Consider the following 21951-nt stretch of genomic DNA (forward strand, 5'->3'; position numbering starts at 1 on the left):
GCTACAATGAAGAGACCGCGCGCCATAATGAAAAGATCCAGAGTGCCTCAACAAGGATCCCGTGTGCTGCAACTAAGACCTGACACAGCCAAAAAAAATAATAATGATAAGGAAAATAAGTAAATAAAATAAATATTTTTAATAAAATAAAATGGCATAATTAAAGATAGAGAATATTAAAAATGGCAAGGGAAAAGCAACAAGTAACATACAAGGGAACACCCATAAGGCTATCACCTGAATTTCAACAGAAATTCTACAGGCCAGAGGGAGTGGCACAATATATTTAAGGTGATGCAAAGGAAAAACCTACAACTAAGAATATTCTACCCAGCAAGGCTCATGTTCAGATCTGATGGAGAGATCAATAGCTTTACAGACAAGCAAAAGCTAAAAGAGTTCAGCTTAACAAGAAATGTTGAAGGACTTCTCTAAGAGAAAAAGAAAATACCACAACTAGAAACGTGAAAACTGCAAAAGCAAAATGCTCATCTGTAAAGGCAAACACACAATATAAAGGTAGTAAATCATGCACACACACAGATAGGAGGAAGATTAAAAGACAAAAGTAGTAAAATCATCTACATCCACAATAAGCAGTTAAGGGATATACAAAAAATTAGATGTAATATATGACATCAAAAACAGTAGCTGTGAGGGGAGGAGAGTACAAATGCAGGGTTGTTAAAATGTATCTGAAATTAAGAAACTGATGAAAGAAATTGAAAACAACACAAACAGATGGAAAGACACACACTGTTCATGTACTGGAAGAATTAAAATTGTTATAACGACCATACTACCCAAGACAACCTACAGATTCAATGCAATCCCTATTAAAGTATCAAGGGCACTTTTCACATAACTAGAACAAATAATTTTAAAATTTGTATGGAAACACAAAAGACCCTGAAGTGCCAGAGCAATCTTGAGAAAGAAGAACAGAGCTGGGAGGAACTGCACTACCTGACTTCAGACTGTACCACAAAGCTACAATAATCAAAACAGTATGATACTGGCATACAGCAGACACATAGATCAACAGAACAAAATAGAGAACCAGAGATAAACCCATGCATTTATGTTCAATTAATCTATGACAAAGGAGACAAGAACATACAATGGAGAAAAGACAGTCTCTTCAATAAATGGTGCTGGGAAAACTGGACAGCTACATGTAAAAGAATGAAATTAGAACATTCTCTAACACCATATAAACAAAATAAACTCAAAGTGGATTAAAGACCTAAATGTAAGATCTGAAACCATAAAACTCCTAGAAGAAAACAAAGGCAGAACACACTTTGACATAATTTATAGCGATGTTTTTGGATCTGTCTCCTAAAGCAAAAGAAACAAAAGCACAAATAAACAAATGGGACCTAGTAAAACTTAAAAGCTTTTGCACATCAACAAAACAAAAAGACAACCTATTGAATGGGAGAAAATATTGCAAATGATATGACCAATAAGGGGTTAATATCCAAAATATACAAACAGCTCATACAACTCAACAGCAAAAAAACAAACAACCTGATTAAAAAATGGAAGAAGAACTGAGTAACCATTTTTCCAAAGACATACAGATTGCCAACAAGCACATGAAAAGATGCTCAACATCACTAATCATCAGAGAATTGCAAATGAGATATCACTTCACACCTGTCAGAATGGCTATCATTGAAAAGAACATAAATAACAAATATTGGCAAGGATGTGGAGAAAAAGGAACCTTGTACACTGTTGGTGGGAATGTAAATTGGTGAGCCATTGTGGAAAACAGTATGGAGGTTTCTTAAAAGACTAAACATAGAACTACCATATGTCCCAGCAATTCCACTCCTAGATATATGACTGAAAAAAATGAAAACACTAATTTGAAAAGATATATGCACCCCAATGTTCATTGCAGCACTATTTACAATAGCCAATACATGGAAGCAACCCAAGTGTCCATCAACAAATGAATGGACAAAGAAGATGTGGTGTGTATACACACACACACACACACACACACACACACACACACACACATATACATACAATGGAATACTACTCAGCCATTAAAAAGAATGAAATTTTGCAACAATGTGGATGGACTTAGAGGGTATTATGCTAAATGAAATGTCAGAGAAAGACAAATAATGTATGATATCACTAACACATGGAATCTAAAAAATACAACAAACTAGTGAATATAACAAAAAAGAAACAGACTCACAGATATAGAGAACAAACTAGTGTCTACCCATGGGGAGGGTGAAGGGGGAGGAGCGATACAGGCATATAGGATTAAGAGGTTCCAACTACTATATATAAAATAAATAAGCTTCAAGATATGTTGTACAACATGGGGAACACAGCTAATATTTTATAATAACAATAAATGGATTATAACATTTAAAAATTGTGATCACTATGTTATACACCTGAAACATAAAATATTGTACATCAACTATATCTCAATTTTTAAATAATTAATTAAAAATAAAATTAAACATGTTTAAAAAAAGAAACAGTCTTAAGTAAAACTGCTTGATACCTATTTTGTCAAGCTCCTGACCTACCTACTTCAAAAAGTAGTTATGAAATTATTCTAACAAAATGTAAATAAATGTTATTCATGAAATTTCTTTATCAATAATGTAGAATAGGTCAAACATATCTCTTCAACCTTATTTGTTCTCTTACCTTGCATAGCAGACTTAATTTTTCATGATGTAATGGTTATCTTGAGGCCCAGCTCTGGAACTTTCTAGATTCCATATGGATAGATCAACTTAACCTAAATCTCAGGCTTCCCATCTACGAAATGGTAATAATAATAATAGAATCTTACCTCATAAACTTGATGTCCCCCTTAGCACAAATTCTGACACAAATGATCTTAACTGCCCAGAACTTACCTATCAGTCCTGGTGCTGGCTTCTTCATGATCTCTCCAGCCTGCGGGGGTTTCGTGATATTAAAGAAGATGTAGTCATCACTGGAGTCCATGTCTGAAGCTCTCAGCTTGGAACCCTGGATCAGTATGGTCTGCCCCTCCTCCAGTTCAATCACAACATTGGTTATGAGGAATGGTGGACTATCATCTTTGGGCAAGATGTTGATGGGAAACTTATGTCGGATGCTGTGTTGGCCGTCGAATATCCTGAAGACCACAAAGTCTTTGGTGGAGTCACTGTCGTCATGATGATACTGAACGACTCCAGCCTGAAGGTCAGCCACGGTGAAGAGAAACCCCTTCCCCCCTGATGGAAAGAACAGAGGTGGAGCGGAATGAAAAAGGTGTGGAGGCAGCAGGTTAGTGAAAGCAGCACTGCAGGAGAGGGTGTGAAATGGAAAGTGGTGCAGCCGATGCTTCCCTCGCCTGGAAAAACCATAGATTGTTTAGTGGGTTCTGGGGCTCCAAAGACCTGGTTTTGAATACTGGCTGTAATACTTATTAGCTGGGTGGACTTGGGCAGGGTATTTAATTTATTTGAGACTCATCTCTAAAACAGAGATAATAATACCTACCTAACATTCCCTCTTAAGGATGAGAGAACTCAAACAACAGTGTACCTACAATAAGTATTAATTGTTCTTTGACTCATTATCATCATCTGACAGCACTTCTTAGAGTCGTGGTCTCAAACTAGCAGCATCAGCACCATCTGGGAAGTCATTATAAATGCAAATTCTCAGGTCCTACCCCAGACCTACTGAATTAGAAATTCTGCTGGTGGGTCCCAGCAATTTATGTTTTACCAAGCCCTTCAGGAGTCTAATGCATGCTAAAGTTTGAGAATCACTAGCTTAATGAGCAAGAGCTAGAGCTCTGGTAGCAACTGGCCTGGGTTCGAATCCCAGCTCGGCCATTTTCCAGACAGACAAGTCAACTTCTCTAAGGCTCAGGTTCCCATTTGTAAAGTGAGTGTAATAGTACCTTGCTTCATAAAGCTGATGTGAGATAAAGTATGTAGAATGCTTTGTACGATCTGGCACAAAGTAAATGCTTAATAAACGTTTAAACTATTTTCTTCCTCTGAGCCAGAACATCATTGCATTATGGGCTATGACTCTCCACTTCATTTCTATAGTACTGATAAACATTGCTTCACTCTGCACAAACTATTACAATTCTTGATGGCAGGTGTCCTATTTCTTTCCCCACTCCATATGGTTTTATGGATTAAACATGAGTATAATGAACACTATGAGTTACTTGCCCAACAGGAACTTTCTGTTTCTTCCTCAGTACAAGAATCCTAGTTTTATTTAGAATGGTAACATGACTATTTAAAAATACTCAGGTTCCCAGACTCTGTTGCACCTAGGGGGATAGTAGGTAACTTGATGAGAGATATAATCAGACTTCATTGTATCAGGCTCCTAGGAAAAGTGTAAAATAGAGCAAACTTAGATGGCCTTATTTTTTTTATTGTTCCTTCTCTTTCTTCCTTCCCCTAACACTGATTAAAAGCCTAGAGGTGTAGGCACCATCCTGTGACCACGGACAGAGCAGAAAAGAGCCGCTGGCATCATGGATACAGAATACCTACCTCTGTGCAACTTGTCACAAGGAGAGAGTGACTCCTGAATTTTTAAGCTGCTGTAGTTGTGTTTTCCTTACATGCAGCTGAACATCCATCCTAACTAATACATCCAGCTTAAGCTAAACTCCCATTGTCTTGGGATTAGGCAAGAGAATTTATCATTTTATTTTTGATTTTATTTTTTTCAGAATTTCCTAATCACAAACAATGATAAATAAGAGCTCTCTTTCTACTTTACAATTTGGCAAACTAAGAGGATAATAGAATTAAATCCTCTGAGCTCATTACAAGGAATGGACTATATTATCATTAAGTATGGATATTTGTATTAGGGCCATTACCTTGTTAACTACCATCCGTATAACTATAAATTCATTTCTTTTAAACCACAGCAACTGCTACTAATAACATAATAGCATAATTATTACTAACTAATTAAAAAACGTAAGTTTTTCTGTTTTTCACTGCATTTCTCTGAAGCAGAGAAATGAAAAATTTTGTCTTTGAACTGGGATAAGATAACCAGTTAAGGAGTATATTTAGAAGGAGCCCTACATGGCTCCAGAAAGCAAATCTGAGATTTAAACAATGACTCAAGTACAAAAGTCCATTCATAAAATGTCATCCATTGATTTGAGCATCCTAATACAAAAGCCAATGGTTTCAAGATCTCTGGATCTGGTGATTATGATAATTCATTTAGAAATGAAGCCCAAGAGATACTACACATATCCTGTTAAATATGATTTGCTTTTGGAGAAAATACTTCTTGGGTTTTTTTCTAAGTTACAAAGTTTGTTCACTCACCTCTCAGAGTAAGCTGTCCATGCTGCAGGCCATCCACAATGACTACCTGGACAGCATTAATGTCATCATTGTCAACAATCTGAAACTGTTCCCAAGTGATGGCCCGAGACTGTCCCTCTAGGAGATTCAGACCTACAAGAGAAAGCACAAAAAGTGTCCTGGAAAGTTCTATGACATGCCAAGATGCCTACTTTAAGACAAGATTAAAGAATTTTCACTCACAAAACTAGGTAAAAACTGTATCTTCAAAAGCTTCTCGAGAAACTGGAATTTAGTGTTTATTTTAAGTAATATTTTTACTATTAGGACTATTCACTCCAACCTGACAACTGGTTCCTTATGACATATCCTTTAGGGGCATGATGGTGCCAAAAATAAATATTAGAAGGAAATAACAGATGTTATGCTCACAGTGGTCTCTAGTTCAAAAAGGTCCACAAGGAATTTTTCAAAGGCTGCATTCACATATTTTAAGTGGGCAAGAGTCAGAAGTACTTTTACACATAAATTATAAGAGCATAAGTGTCCCACGGGATAGAGAATTCAAGTGGTTAAATACACAAATACAGAGTTACTGTGCTAGGGAATATTTAATGATGTCAGACAGGAAAGGTCTGACACTTTATAATGAGGGCTGTGTTTTAATCTAGACTCTAATAAGGAAGGGACTTTTGTAACTAAAGAAATTAAAAATAAAACCTTCTCCTTGGACCCAGCACGCTGGAGGGAATATGGGGAGAGAATGCGTGCTGCTCAGAGCAAGAATACAGATTCCAGACTGAACACTGCCGTTAGAGACAGGCAGCATCGTCAACCATTCCCATTAGCCAGTAGAGCTGGGGGCCAACAGACTGAAGAGACTCTCGAAAAGGAGCAAAGCCTTTTAAAGAAGCAGGGTGATGAAATTTAAAGACAGTGCACTGGTGGACCCAGTTAATGCTTCCCCTCAAATCTACCCAGCTCCCCTTCCTCCTGATGCTGACCATGTGCCTGCTTTCTAGCTGCAGCAGCTCCAATAGGCTTCCCACAGTCCCCACATTGTAAAGCCCTGGCTGCCACCACTGCCTCATCTTCTGATGTTGCTGCCCTCAACTGCCCACCAGACGAGGTTTTGGCGTGAACTTCCCTGTGACCATGGCCAGGTCCCACACCATGGGACTCAAGGAGTTTGTACAGTGGCTGTTAAGAAGAGCCAGGTAACACAACCTAGGCATGTGGGGAGTTAACATCCAGTGAGGCAAACTGACCAGGGTGAGAGAGGAGATGGAAGGAGCTGACATGTGTTTGTTCACACTTTCTCAACCCCACCCCTGACTCTTCCCACACAGAGTGGGTTCATCTCCTACTGGAGATATCAGCACTATCGAGCACATCAGCTTTATTTTCTTGTAAACTTATGACCATCTCAGTCACACCACCTTTTTATTTGCTGCCCCCAAACCCCCAACTTCCCTTCCCCTTACTCTAGTTTTCAGTAAAGCGTTAGTGCATGTAATCTGCCTAAGGGGCTGTTTGCTATGGTACCTGGGCTAAGACATATGGCATATTGAAAGAAAGAGAGAAAGAAAGGAAGGAAGGAAGGAAGGAAGGAAGGAAGGAAGAAGGAAGGAAGGAAGGGAGGGAGGGAGGGAGGGAGGAAGGGAGGGAGGAAGGAGGTAGTGGGGGAGAGAGAAATAAGGATGGGTAGAAGGAAGGGAAGCAGGGAAAGAGGGAGAGAGGGAGGACAAGCACATATAAAGAACCTCTGCGACTGGTAATGAGGGTTTTGAAGCCAAAAGTGCACAGTACAGCACAGGACAAGGCATCATGGGATACAGGAGAGGAGCAAGTGAGAACACTAGAAATTTATACAGCAAGATAGTAATGGTGTTTATGTCTTTGTGGTGAAGTAATGAGTGATTTTATTCACTCATTATTATTATCATCATTTCATTCATTTATTATCAATATTATCATTATTTATTATCAATATTATCAATATTGATAATTATCAATATTATCATTATTTATTATCAATATTATCATTATTTCATTCATTTATTCATTACTATTAACTCATTATTATTTATCCTACTTATTGTGCTTTCCAAGTTTTCAATGATGAACTTAAGTTCATAATAAATAAAATTTCATTTAAAAAAGAATTCTGGTGTCCAAACTAGTCAAAACCAGATTTGGAGCTCTTAACAAACCTGTTTTCACAGATCACACATACACATGCAGACCATTAAGTCTCTACACTCAAGCAATAATGTAATTAATATTTGATTATTACTAAGCTTTAGATCACTAATTCATTCTTTTCTCTCATTATCCCTCAAACAGAGGTAGAGTAGTACGGAGAGGCAGATTATAAATCAAGGATGCCCAACCAACGTTGTCCATCTCTACTGAAACTCACATACATACAAATACACACACATGGTATGTTACCCATGTGCAAGCACACACACAAGCACAAGAGGTAATCAGTTTAAGCTGCCACCTGAGTATTTAAATCACACAGATATTTTCTGTGTTAACTGAACCTACCAACACTGTTTATAAGTATGTTTTGAATGCTCTTGATGGTATTAATGGGAAAGGAAAAAAAATCTTCATTTACATTTCACATTTACATTTTATCTAAATATATACATTGCATTTTAAATCTACTCAGGAATGAGAGGCAGTGCAAAGCCTTCTTTTAAAAGAAATAAAGCAGGAGGAGGTCAAGATAGCAGAGTAGGAAGATGCAGAATTCACCTCCTGTCCTCCTCCCACCCCTGTGAATGCATCAAAAATACATCTACATGTGGAGCAATTCTCACTGGAAATGGACTGGAGACTGACAGAAAGACCCTTATGCAACCAAGGCTATAGGAAAGATCCACATGGAGTTGGGTAGGAAAGGAAGAGAATCAATCAGGTTGGGACCTGCACCCCTAGGAAGGGACACAGAAGAGGAGGGGGATTACAAGGGTGGAGATATCCCTGGGGAGTGGCTTGAACCACATACTGGGTCCCCCAGCCCTGGGGTCCAACAGAGGGAGGACGAGTGCCCTTAGAAGGTTTGAAAACCAATAGGACTGACAACAGGGCTGTAAGAAATCTAGACTCTGCTCATGAAGAACACACACATTCTCGCTCACTCCCATGACAAGAGAGAGAAAGCAGATTGAAACTGCCCAGGACTCTGGCTGGTTTCCCACAACTGCCTCAGTGCGTGCCCTGGCCCATGCCAGGCACCCTTTCCAACCCCTCTTGCTCTGAGGCACAGTTCCCCACTAGAATCAGGGCTGCCACAGCTGAGGAGAGTGCACAGTTGCGGGGGAGGGAGCTGGCTTGAGCCCAACCCAGGGTTTCCGCTCCAGCTCCAGGGTCGTGTTGGCCACTGAGCAGAGGAGAAGCTCCCACTCACACCTGGCTCTGGCTCTAGCTCCTCCATCTCCAGCCCCAACCCCTACAAAGTTGATAGCTGCCAGCATGCTCTGGGGAAAGACATGACTTATGTTCACACCAGATCAAGCTCTCCTGTGAAATCCACTGGGAACACACAGACTGTATAGGGATGCTCTCACACAAGGACACACATTCAAGACCAGGATAGGTAACTTTTACCTAATTTTATAGAGACAGAGAAAGTTAACCAAAACAAGAAGACAGGATTTTATTTCAAACGAAAGAAGGAAAAAAACCTGAAAAACCAACCAGTGAAACAGAGATGAATTAATTACCAGAAAAAGAGTTTAAAGATTAGTAATAAGAATGTTAACTTAACTAGGGAATAGATGAACTAGAAAATATGAAAAAAAACAGTCAAAACTGAATATACAATAACTGAAACGAAAAACATACTAGAAATAATTAATGACAGACTAAGTGATACAGAGGAACACATAGTGTTCTGGAAGATAGAATAATGGAAAACATCCAATCAGATAAGCAAAAAGAGAAACAAATTTTTAAAAATGAAAATAGTTTAAGGGACGGTTGGAACAACATCAAACGTAATAACATTCACATTACATGGGTCCTAGAAGGAGAAGAGAGAAAAAAAAGGGGTCAAAATTTATTTGATGGAATTATAGCTGAAAACTTCCCAAACCTGAAGAAGAAAACTGATATCCAGGTACAGGAAGCATAGAGCATCCCAAACAAGATGAAATCAGAGAACCACACCAAAACATATCATAATTAAAATGGCAAAAGTTAAAGATAAAAGAGAATTCTAAAGGTAGCAAAAGAAAAACAAAGAATCACCTACAAGGGAACCCCCATAAGGCTACCAATGGATTTTTCTGAAGAAATTTTGCAGGCCAAAAGGAAGTGGCATGATATATTTAAAGTGCTGAAAGGGGAAAAACCTACAACCTAGGATATTCTATCCAGCAAGATTATCATTCAGAATTGAAGGAGGGATAAAGAACTTCTCAGATAAGCAAAAACTAAGAGTACATCAACACTAAACCAATTCTAAAAGAAATGTTAACGGTTCTTCTCTAAGTGGAAAAGAACAGGCTACAACAAGAAGTAAGAATCTGTAGGAAAGGAAAAATCCCACTAGTAAAAGCAAATATATAGTAAAGGAACACAAGCATACCACTAATGAAAATCATCAAACACAAGGGAAACAACTAAAAGAAGAAAAGAACAGAGAGGAACAACAAAAAGAATCAGAAAACAAGTAACGAAGTGGCAATAAGTACATACCTATCAATAATCACTGTAAATGCCAGTGGACTTAATGTTTCAGTGAAAAGACATAGGATGGCTGATTGGATTAAAAAAACACACACACAATAAAACCCAAGATCCATCCATGTGCTGCTTACAAGCGGTCCACTTCAGAGCTAAAAACACACAGACTGAAAGTGAGGTGATGGAAAAAAGATCTTCATGGAAATGACAAGAAAGCAGGGGGTAGGCATACCCATATCAGACAAAATAGACTTTGAAACAAAGTCTTGCCAAAAGACAAAATGGGCATTATATAATGATAAAGGGATAAACAGAAGAAAAGGATATAACATTTGCTAACAAATATGCCTAATATAGGGGCAACTAAGTATATAAAGCAAATATTAACAGACATCAAGAGAGAAATTGACAATGATACAGTAATATTAGGGGAATTTAACACCTCACTTACATCAATGGACAGATCATCCAGACATAAAGTCAACAAGGAAATAATAGTCTTAAATGACACTTTAGACCAGTTGGACTTAACAGATACCTACAGGATATTTCATCCAAAAACAGCAGAATACACATTCTTTTCAAGTGTACAGAGAATGTTTTCCAGGATAGATCACATGGTAGGCTACAAAACAAGTCTCAGAACATTTAGGAGGATAGAAATGATATCAAGCATTTTTCCAACTACAATGGTATGACCAGAAATCAATTGCAGGAAGAAAAATGAGAAAAACACAAAGACTAAAAAACATGCTACTAAAAAAACCAATGGGTCAATGAAGAAATCAAAGAGGAAATTAGGAAATACTTTGAGAAAAATGAAAAAAAAAATAAACCCACAACTTTTCAAAATCTGTGTAACACAGAAAAAGCAGTTCTAAGAGGGAAGTTTATAGCAATACAGGCCTACCCTAAGAAACAAGAAAAATCTTAAAAAACAACCTACCCTACTACCTAAAGGAATCAGAAAGAGAAGAACAAAGGAAGCCCAAAGTCAGCAGAAGGAAGAAAATTATAAAGATCAAAGAGGAAATAAATAAAAATAGAGACCAAAAAAAAAAAAACAACAGAAAAAAAAATCAATGGAACCAAAATCTGTTTTTTTGAAAGGTTAAACAAAAACAATAATCCTGTGTCCAGGTTCATCATGAAAAATAGAGAGGACTCAAATAAACAAAGTAAGAAATGAAAGAGGAGAAATAACTGATATCACAGAGAAAAAAATCATAAGAGAATAATACAAACAGTTATATGCGAACAAATTACACAACCTAGAGAAAAAGGATAAATTTCTAGAAACATACACTCTTCCAAGACTGGATCAGGAAGAAATAGACAATCTGAACAGATTGTGCACCAGTAGTGAAACTGAATTAGTAATAAAAAAAATTTTTTTTTAAACAATAAAAAAAAACTGCCAGAAAACAAAAGCCCAGGATTGACAGCTTCACTGGGTAATTCTCCCAAATATATATAAAAAAACAGCTAATACCTATCTTTCTCAAACTATTTCTAAAAAATTGAAACAGAGAGAACTCTCCCAAATTAACTCTACAAGGCCACCATGAATCTGATACCAAAACTAGACAAAATTACCAGCCAATATCTCTGATGAATATAGAAGCAAAATTCCTCAACAAAATATTAGCAAACCCAAATCAACAATATATTAAAAGGATCATACAACATTATCAAGTAGCATTTATTTCAGGTAAGCGAGGATGGTTCAAGATCCACAAATCAATCAATACGATACACCACATTAACAAAAGGAAGGTAAAAATCCCATGATCATCTCAATAAGTGCAAAAAAAGGATCTGATAAAATTCAACACCTTTTCATGACGAAAATTCTCATCAAAGTTGGCATAGAGGGAACATATGTCAACATAATAAAGGCCATTTATGACACATCCACAGCTAACATCATACTAAACAGCGAAAAGCTGAAAGGCTTCTTGCTAAACTCAGGAACAAAACAAGGATGACCACTCTCTCTACTTCTATTTAACACAGTAATGAAAGTCCTAGCCACAGCATCCAGACAAGAAAAAGAAATAAAAGGCATCCAACTGGAAGGGAAGAAGTAAAATTGTCACTATTGGGCTTCCCTGGTGGTGCAGTGGTTGAGAGTGTGCCTGCCGATGCAAGGGACACGGGTTCGTGCCCCAGTCCGGGAAGATCCCACATGATGCGGAGCGGCTGGGCCCGTGAGCCATGGCCGCTGAGCCTGCACGTCCAGAGCCTGTGCTCCGCAACGGGAGAGGCCACAGCAGTGAGAGGCCCACGTACCACAAAAAAACAAACAAAAAAACTGTCACTATTTGCAGATGACATGATACTATATATAGAAAACCTTAAAGCCTCCACCAAAAAACTATTAGAACTAATAAGTGAACTCGGTAAAGTTGCAGGATACAAGATTAATATACAGAAATCTGTTGCTTTTCTATAAGCTAATAATAACAATCATAAAGAGAAAACAATCCTTTTTAAAACTGTATCAAAAAGAATAAGATACCTAGGAATAAACTTAACGAAGAAGGTGAAAGACCTGTACTCTGAAAACTACAGAAAGCTGAAAGAAATTGAAGATGATACAAAGAAATGGAAATATAGCCCATGTTCATGAATTGGAAAAATTAATATTGTTAAAATGTCCATACTACTCAAAGCAATCTACAGATTTAACATAATCCCTATCAAAACACCCATGACATTTTCACACTAGAACAAATTATCCTAAAATTAACATAAAACCATAAAAGACCCAGAATTGCCAAAGCAATCTTGAGAAAAAAGAACAAAGCTGGAGGTATCATGCCCCCTGACTTCAGACTATACTACAAAGCTATAGTAATCAAAACAGTATGACACTGGCACATAAACAGACACATAGATCAATGGAACAGAATAGGAAGTCCAGAAATAAACCCACACACTTATGGTCAATTAATCCATGACAAAGGAGGTAAGAATATACAATGGAAAAAAGAAGTGGTGCTGGGAAAACTGGACAGCTATATGTAAAAGAATGAAATTAGGACATTCTCTAACACCATACACAAAAATAAACTCAAAATGGATCAAAGACCTAAATTTAAGGCTGGACAATATAAAACAGTTGGAGGAAAACACAGGCAGAATACTCTTTGACATAAATCACAGCAATATCTTCTTTGATCCACCTCCTAGAGTAATAAGAATAAAAACAAAAACAAATGGGACCTAATTAAACTCAAAAGCTTAGGCACAGCAAAGGAAGCCATCAACAAAATGAAAAGACAGCCCATAGAATGGGATAAAATATTTGCAAATGATGCGACTGACAAGGGATTAATCTACAAAATATACAAATAGCTCACATAGCTCTATGTCAAAAAACAAACAACCCAATCAAAAACTGGGCATTAGATCTAAATAGACACCTCTCCAAAGAAGACATAAAGATGGTCAATAGGCACATGAAAATCATCACTAATTATCAGAGAAATGCAAATCAGAACTACAATGATGTATCACCTCACATTGGTCAGAATGGCCGTTATCAAAAAGTTTACAAACAATAAAGGCTAGAGGGGGTGTGGGGAAAAGGGAACCCTCTTGCACTGTTGGTGGGAATGTAAATTGGTACAACCACTATGGAGAACAGTATGGAGGTTCCTTAAAAAACTATAAATAGAACTACCATATGATCCAGCAATCCCACACCTGGGCATATATCGAGAGAAAAACATAATCTGAAAAGGTACATGCACCCCAATGTTCACTGCAACACTACTTATAATAGCCAAGACATGGAAGTAACCTAAATGTCCACTGACAGAGGATTGGATAAGAAGATGTGGTACGTATATACAATGGATATTACTCAGCCAGAAAAAAGAATGAAATGATGCCATTTGCAGCAACATGGATGGACCTAGATATTACCATACTAAGTGAAGTAAGTCAGACAGAGAAAGACAAATATCATGTGATATCACTCATGTGGAATCTAATTTTTAAAAATGATACGAATGAACTTATTTACAAAACAGAAACAGACTTACAGATATTGAAAACAAACTTATGGTTACCAAAGGAGAAAGAAGGGGGGAAAGATTAAATCAGGAACTTGGGATTAACATACACACACTACTATATATAAGATAGATAACCAACAAGGACCTACTATATAGCACAGGGAACTCTTCTCAATATTATGTGTTAACCTATATGAGAAAAGAACCTGAAAAAGAATGAATATATGTATAACTGAGTCATTTTGCTGTACACCTGAAACTAACACAACACTGTAAATCAACTATACTGCAATAAATTTTTCTGAAAAAAGAAATGTAAGTAAATAAATAAATAAAAAATGAGGATGTGGTAAGACTGCACCACTCTTTTCACATCTTTGGTGGTGGTTCTAATACCTGAGGTTCCCCCAAGGAATGTAGTATTGCTTTTGATTTATTATTTTTTTAGGCAAGTGAAATACCACATGCTTCCTTTGGCCTTTTAGACCATAATAGCCTTTACTGTAAGAGTCTGGGAGCTAAAGTGAGGATTCTACTATCTGCTGAGGGTCGCTATTTAAACTACCACACAGAAACTACAAAATAAACCATGAGTGATAATCAGGGTTCCACTGAGACCGCTGAGAGATATCCTGGTTAAAAATCCATTTATCTCCTAAACGCAGACTCTGTGAACTCCCACTACAATGGCATCCTGTGTCCCCAGGTACCAGTGTTGTTGCAAAGTCACTGTTCAATAATTCCTAGAAGTTTGAGGTAGTTGCCTAGTCTCAGTGTGCAGTGACCATGAAAAATGTCTACAGGTCCCACTGGGGAAGGGGAGTCCCCTTATATGTTTGTGATATTACTGAAGTGTCTTCCTCAGGTGTGCCTGCCTCCTTTTCAAAGGGCTCTGGGTCTATAAAGTAAGTCAGTCTAGAGATTGAAGGAACAGTAACAGTTCCCTATACCACTGGCTCAATTCAGGCAAAGTCCTGCAGTAAACCAGGCCCCTACACGTAAGAGAATGAAATTATAACAATATCTCATGTCATATACAAAAATTAACTCAGAATGGATTAAAGACCTAAATGTAAGACTGGAAACCATAAAGCTCCTAGAAGGAAACATAGCAGAACACTCTTTGACATAAATCATAGCAATATTGTTTTGGCTCTTTCTCCTAAGGCAACAGATACAAAAGCAAAAATAAACAAATGATATCTAATCAAACATAAAAGCTTTTGCACAGCAAAGGAAACCATCAACAAAATGAAAAGACAACTTACTGAATATCCAAATATATAAACAGCTCACACAACTCAACAGCAGAAAACCAAACAATCTGATTTTAAAATGGTCAGAAAGAGGAGCTTCAAGATGGAGGAAGAGTAAGACGTGGAGATCACCTTCCTCCCCAAAGATACATCAGAAATACATCTACATATGGAACAACTCCACAGCACACCTGCTGAACGCTGGCAGAAGACCTCGGACCTCCCAAAAGGCAGAAACTCCCCACGTACCTGGGTAGGGCAAAAGGAAAAACAGAGACAAAAGAATAGGGACGGGACCCGCACCAGTGGGAGGGAGCTGTGAAGGAGGAAATGTTTCCACACACTAGGAAGCCCCTTCGCGGGTGGAGACTGCGGGTGGCGGAGGGGGGAAGCTTCGGAGCCACGGAGGAGAGCACAGCAACAGGGGTGCGGAGGGCAAAGCGGTGATATTCCCGCACAGAGGATCGGTGCTGACCAGAACTCACCAGACAGAGAGGCTTGTCTGCTCACTCGCCGGGGCGGGCGGGGCTGGGAACTGAGGCTCGGGCTTCAGTCGGATCCCAGGGAGAGGACTGGAGTTGGCAGCGTGAACACAGCCTGAAGTGGGCTAGTGCCCCACAGCTGGCCGGGAGGGAGTCCGGGAGAAAGTCTGAACCTGCTGAAGAGGCAAGAGACTTTTTCTTGCCTCTTTGTTTCCTGGTGTGCGAGGAGAGGGGATTCAGAGCGCCGCTTAAAAGAGTCCCAGAGACGGGCGCGAGCCGCGGCTAAAAGCGCGGACCCCAGAGACGGGGATGAGACGCTAAGGCTGCTGCCGCCGCCACCAAGAAGTCTGTGTGCGAGCACAGGTCACCATCCACACCTCCCCTCCTGGGAGCCTGTGCAGCCCGCCACTGCCAGGGTCCCGTGATCCAGGGACAACTTCCCTGGGAGAACGCACGGCGCGCTTCCGGGTGGTGCAACGTCACACCGGCCTTTGCCGCCACAGGCTCACCCTGCATCCGTGCCCCTCCCTCCCCCCGGCCTGAGTGAGCCAGAGCCCCCAAATCAGCTGCTCCTTTAACCCCGTCCTGTCTGAGCGAAGAACAGACGCCCTCAGGCAACCTACACACAGAGGCGGGTCCCAATCCAAAGCTGAACCCCAAGAGCTGTGCAAAAAAGAAGAGAAAGGGAAATTTCTCCCAGCAGCCTCAGGAGCAGCGGATTAAATCTCCACAATCAACTTGATGTACCCTGCATCTGTGGAATACCTGAACAGACAACGAATCATCCCAAATTGAGGAGGTGGACTTTGGGAGCAACAATATATATATATTTTTTCCCTTTTTCTATTTTTGTGAGTTTGTATGTATATGTTTCTGCATGTGATTTTGTCTGCATAGCTTTGCTTTTACCGTTTGTCCTAGGGTTCTGTTGGTCCTTTTTTTTCCCTTTTTTTTGGTATAGTTTTCAGTGCTTGTTATCATTGGTGGATTTGTTTTTTGGTTTGGTTGCAATCTACCTTCCCTTTTAATACTTAAAAAAATTTTTTTAATAATAACTTTTATTTTAATAACTTTATTTTATTTTTTCTTTCTTTCTTTTATTTTCTTCCCTTTTATTCTGAACCGTGTGGATGACAGGCTCTTGGTGCTCCAGCCAGCCGTCAGGGCTGTGCCTCACAGAAGGGAGAGCCAAGTTCAGGATATTGGTCCACAAGAGACCTCCTAGCTCCACATAATATCAAACGGCGAAAATCTCCCAGAGATCTCCATCTCAACGCAAAGACCCAACTCCACTCAACGACCAGCAACCTACAGTGCTGGACACCCTACGCCCAACAACTAGCAAGACAGGAACACAACGCCACCCATTAGCAGAGAGGCTGCCTAAAATCATAAAAAGGCCACAGACACCCCAAAACAAACCACCAGACAAGGACCTGCCTACCAGAAAGACAAGATCTAGCCTCATCCACCAGAACACAGGCACTAGTTCCCTCCACCAGGAAGCCTACACAACCCACTAAACCAACCTTAGCTACTGTGGGCAGACGCCAAAAACAACAGGAACTACGAACCTGCAGCCTGTGAACAGGAGACCCCAAACACAGTAAGTTAAGCAAAATGAGAAGACAGAGAAACACACAGCAGATGAAGGAGCAAGGTAAAAACCCACCAGACCAAACAAATGAAGAGGAAATAGGCAGTCTACCTGAAAAAGAATTCAGAATAATGATAGTAAAGATGATCCAAAATACTGGAAATAGAATGGAGAAAATAAAAGAAACATTTAACAAGGACCTAGAAGAACTAAAGACCAAACAAATGGTGATGAACAACACAATAAATGAAATTAAAATTCTCTAGAAGGGATCAATAGCAGAAAAACTGAGGCAGAAGAACAGATACGTGACCTGGAAGATAAAATAGTGGAAATCACTACTGCAGAGCACAATAAAGAAAAAAGAATGGAAAGAATTGAGGACAGTCTCAAGAGACCTCTGCAACAACATTAAACACACCAACATTCGAATTATAGGGGTCCCAGAGAAGAAGAGAAAAAGAAAGGGACTGAGAAAATATTTGAAGAGATTATAGTTGAAAACTTCCCTAATATGGGAAAGGAAATAGTTAATCAAGCCCAGGAAGCATGGAGAGTCCCATACAGGATAAATCCAAAGAGAAACACACCAAGACTTAAACTAATCAAACTATCAAAAATTAAATACAAAGAAAAGATATTAAAAGCAGCAAGGGAAAAACAACAAATAACACACAAGGGAATCCCCATAAGGTTAACAGCTGATCTTTCAGCAGAAATTCTGCAAGCCAGAAGGGAGTGGCAGGACATATTTAAAGTGATGAAGGGGAAAAACCTAAAACCAAGATTACTCTACCCAACAAGGATCTCTTTACAGACAAGCAAAAGCTAAGAGAATTCAGCACCACCAAACCAGCTTTACAACAAATGCTAAAGGAACTTCTCTAGGCAGGAAACACAAGAGAAGGAAAAGACCTACAATACCAAACCCAAACAATTAAGAAAATTGTAATAGGAACATATGTATCGATAATTACCTTAAATGTAAATGGATTAAATGCTCCAACTAAAGACACTGACTGGCTGAATGGATACACAAACAAGACCCATATATATGCTGTCTACAAAAGACCCACTTCAGACCTAGGGACACATACAGACTGAAAGTGAGGGGAGGGAAAAAGATATTCCATGCAAATGGAAATCAAAAGCTGGAGTAGCAATTCTCATATCAGACAAAATAGACTTTAAAACAACGACTATTACAAGAAGTAAAGAAGGACACTCCATAATGATCAAGGGATCAATCCAAGAAGAAGAAATAATAATTGTACATATTGATGCACCCAACACAGGAGCACATCAATACATAAGGCAAATACTAACAGCCATAAAAGGGGAAATGGACAGTAACACAATCATAGTACGGGACTTTAACTGCCCACTTTCAGCAATGGACAGGTCATCCAAAATGAAAATAAATAAGGAAACACAAGCTTTAAATGATACATTAAACAAGATGGACTTAGTTGATATTTACAGGACATACCATCCCAAAACAACAGAATACACTTTCTTCTCAAGTGCTCATGGAACATTTCCCAGGATAGATCATATCTTGGGTCACAAATCAAGCCTTGGTAAATTTAAGAAAATTGAAATGAGACTAGATATCAATTATAGGAAAAACTCTGTAAAAAAAATACAAACACATGGAGGCTAAACAATACACTGCTTAATAACCAAGAGATCACTGAAGAAATCAAAGAGGAAATCAAAAAATACCTAGAAACTAATGACAATGAAAACACGATGACCCAAAACCTATGGGATGCAGCAAAAGCAGTTCTAACAGGGAAGATTATAGCAATACAATCCTACCTTAAGAAACAAGAAAAATCTCAAATAAACAATCTAAACTTACACCTAAACCAATTAGAGAAAGAAGAACAAAAAACCCCAAAGTTAGCAGAAGGAAAGAAATCATAAAGATCAGATCAGAAATAAATGAAAAAGAAATGAAGGAAATGATAGCAAAGATCAACAAAACTAAAAGTTGGTTCTTTGAGAAAATAAACAAAATTGATAAACCATTAGCCAGACTCATCAAGAATAAAAGGGAGAAGACTCAAAATCAACAAATTAGAAATGAAAAAGGAGAAGTAACAACTGACACTGCAGAAATACAAAGGATCATGAGAGATTACTGCAAGCAACTATATGCCAATAAAATGGACAACCAGGAAAAAATGGACAAATGCTTAGAAGTGTACAACCTTAAGAAACTGAACCAGGAAGAAACAGAAAATATAAACAGACCAATCACAAGTGCTGAAATTGAAACTGTGATTAAAATCTTCCAACAAACAAAGCCCAGGACCAGATGGCTTCACAGGCGAATTCTATCAAATATTTAGAGAAGAGCTAACAACCATCCTTCTCAAACTCTTCCACAATATAGCAGAGGGAGGAACACTCCCAAACTCATTCTACGAGGCCACCATCACCCTGATACCAAAACCAGACAAAGATGTCACAAAGAAAGAAAAGTACAGGCCAGTATCACTGATGAACATAGATGCAAAAATCCTCAACAAAATACTAGCAAATAGAATCCAACAGCACATTAAAAGGATCATACACCATGATCAAGTGGGGTTTATCCCAGGAATGCAAGGATTCTTCAATATACCCCTATCAATCAATGTGATACACCATATTAGCAAATTGACAGAGAAAAACCATCTGATCATCTCAATAGATGCAGAGAAAGCTTTTGACAAAATTCAACACCCATTTATGATAAAAACCCTGCAGAAACTAGGCATAGAGGGAACTTTCCTCAACATAATAAAGGCCATATATGACAAACCCACAGCCAACATCATCCTCAATGGTGAAAAACTGAAATCATTTCCACTAAGATCAGGAGCAAGACAAGGTTGCCCACTCTCACCATTATTATTCAACATAGTTTTAGAAGTCTCAGCCACAGCAATCAAAGAAGAAAAAGAAAAAAAAGGAATCCAAATTGGAAAAGAAGAAGTTAAGCTCTCACTGCAGATGACACAAAACTATACATAGAGAATCATAAAGATGCTACCAGAAAACTACTAATGCTAATCAATGAATTTGGTAAAGCAGCAGGATACAAAATTAATGCACAGAAATCTCTTGCATTCTTATACACTAATGAAAAATCTGAAAGTGAAATTAAGAAAACACTCCCATTTACCATTGCAACAAAAAGAATAAAATATCTAGGAATAAACCTACCTAAGGAGACAACAGACCTGTATGCAGAAAAGTATAAGACACTGATGAAAGAAATTAAAGATGATACAAACAGATGGAGAGATATACCATGTTCTTAGATTGGAAGAATCAACATTGTGAAAATGACTATACTACCCAAAGCAATCTACAGATGCAATGCAATCCCTATCAAACTACCACTGGCATTTTTCACAGAACTAGAACAAAAAATTTCACAATTTGTATGGAAACACAAAAGACCCCGAATAGCCAAAGCAATCTTGAGAAAGAAAAACTGAGCTGGAGGAATCAGTCTTCCTGACTTCAGACTATACTACAAACCTACCCTAATCAAGACAGTATGGTACTGGCACAGAAACAGAAATATACATCAATGGAACAGGATAGAAAGCCCAGAGATAAACCCACGCACATATGGTCATCTTGTCTTTGATAAAAGAGGCAAGAATATACAGTGGAGAAAAGACAGCCTCTTCAATAAGTGGTGCTGGGAAAACTGGACAGCTACATGAAAAAGAATGAAATTAGAACATTCACTAACACCATACACAAAAATAAGCTCAAAATGGATTAAAGACCTAAATGTAAGGCCACACAATATGAAACTCTTAGAGGAAAATATAGGCAGAACACTCTATGACATAAATCACAGCAAGATCCTTTTTGACCCACCTCCTAGAGAAATGGAAATAAAAACAAAAATAAACAAATGGGACCTAATGAAACTTAAAACCTTTCCACAGCAAAGGAAACCATAAAAAAGACTAAAAGACAATCCTCAGAATGGGAGAAAATATTTGCAAATGAAGTAACTGACAAAGGATTAATCTCCAAAATTTACAAGCAGCTCATGCAGCTCAATATCACAAAAACAAACAACCCAATCCAAAAATGGGCAGAAGACTTAAATAGACATTTTTCCAAAGAAGATATACAGATTGCCAACAAACACATGAAAGAATGCTCAACATCATTAATCATTAGAGAAATGCAAATCAAAACTACAATAAGATATCATCTCACACCAGTCAGAATGGCCATCATCCAAAAATCTACAAACAATAAATGGTGGAGAGGGTGTGGAGAAAAGGGAATCCTCCTGCACTGTTGGTGGGAATGTAAATTGATACAGCCACTATGGACAACAGTATGGAGGTTCCTTAAAAAACTAAAAACAGAACTACCATATGACCCAGCAATCCCACTACTGGGCATATACCCTGAGAAAACCATAATTCAAAAAGAGTCATGTACCACAATGTTCATTGCAGCTCTATTTACAATAGCCAGGACATGGAAGCAACCTAAACGCCCATCGACAGACAAATGGATAAAGAATATGTGGCACAT

At 38.4% G+C, this 21951-nt stretch overlaps 1 protein-coding gene across 1 annotated transcript in view; it reads right to left on the minus strand.

Moving 5' to 3' along the window:
* The window catches only part of FREM1 (FRAS1 related extracellular matrix 1), a 153315-nt gene that overhangs the window by 114483 nt on the left and 16881 nt on the right, over nt 1-21951 (minus strand). Inside the window, exons 7-8 of the mRNA XM_060013462.1 lie at nt 5346-5477; nt 2907-3251 (exon numbers count right to left, since the gene is read on the minus strand). Coding sequence (XP_059869445.1) covers nt 2907-3251; nt 5346-5477 — 477 coding nt within the window. The remainder of the gene's footprint in view (nt 1-2906; nt 3252-5345; nt 5478-21951) is intronic.

Source organism: Delphinus delphis, chromosome 6, assembly GCF_949987515.2.
Source record: "Delphinus delphis chromosome 6, mDelDel1.2, whole genome shotgun sequence".
Classification (NCBI taxonomy): Eukaryota; Metazoa; Chordata; class Mammalia; order Artiodactyla; family Delphinidae; genus Delphinus; species Delphinus delphis.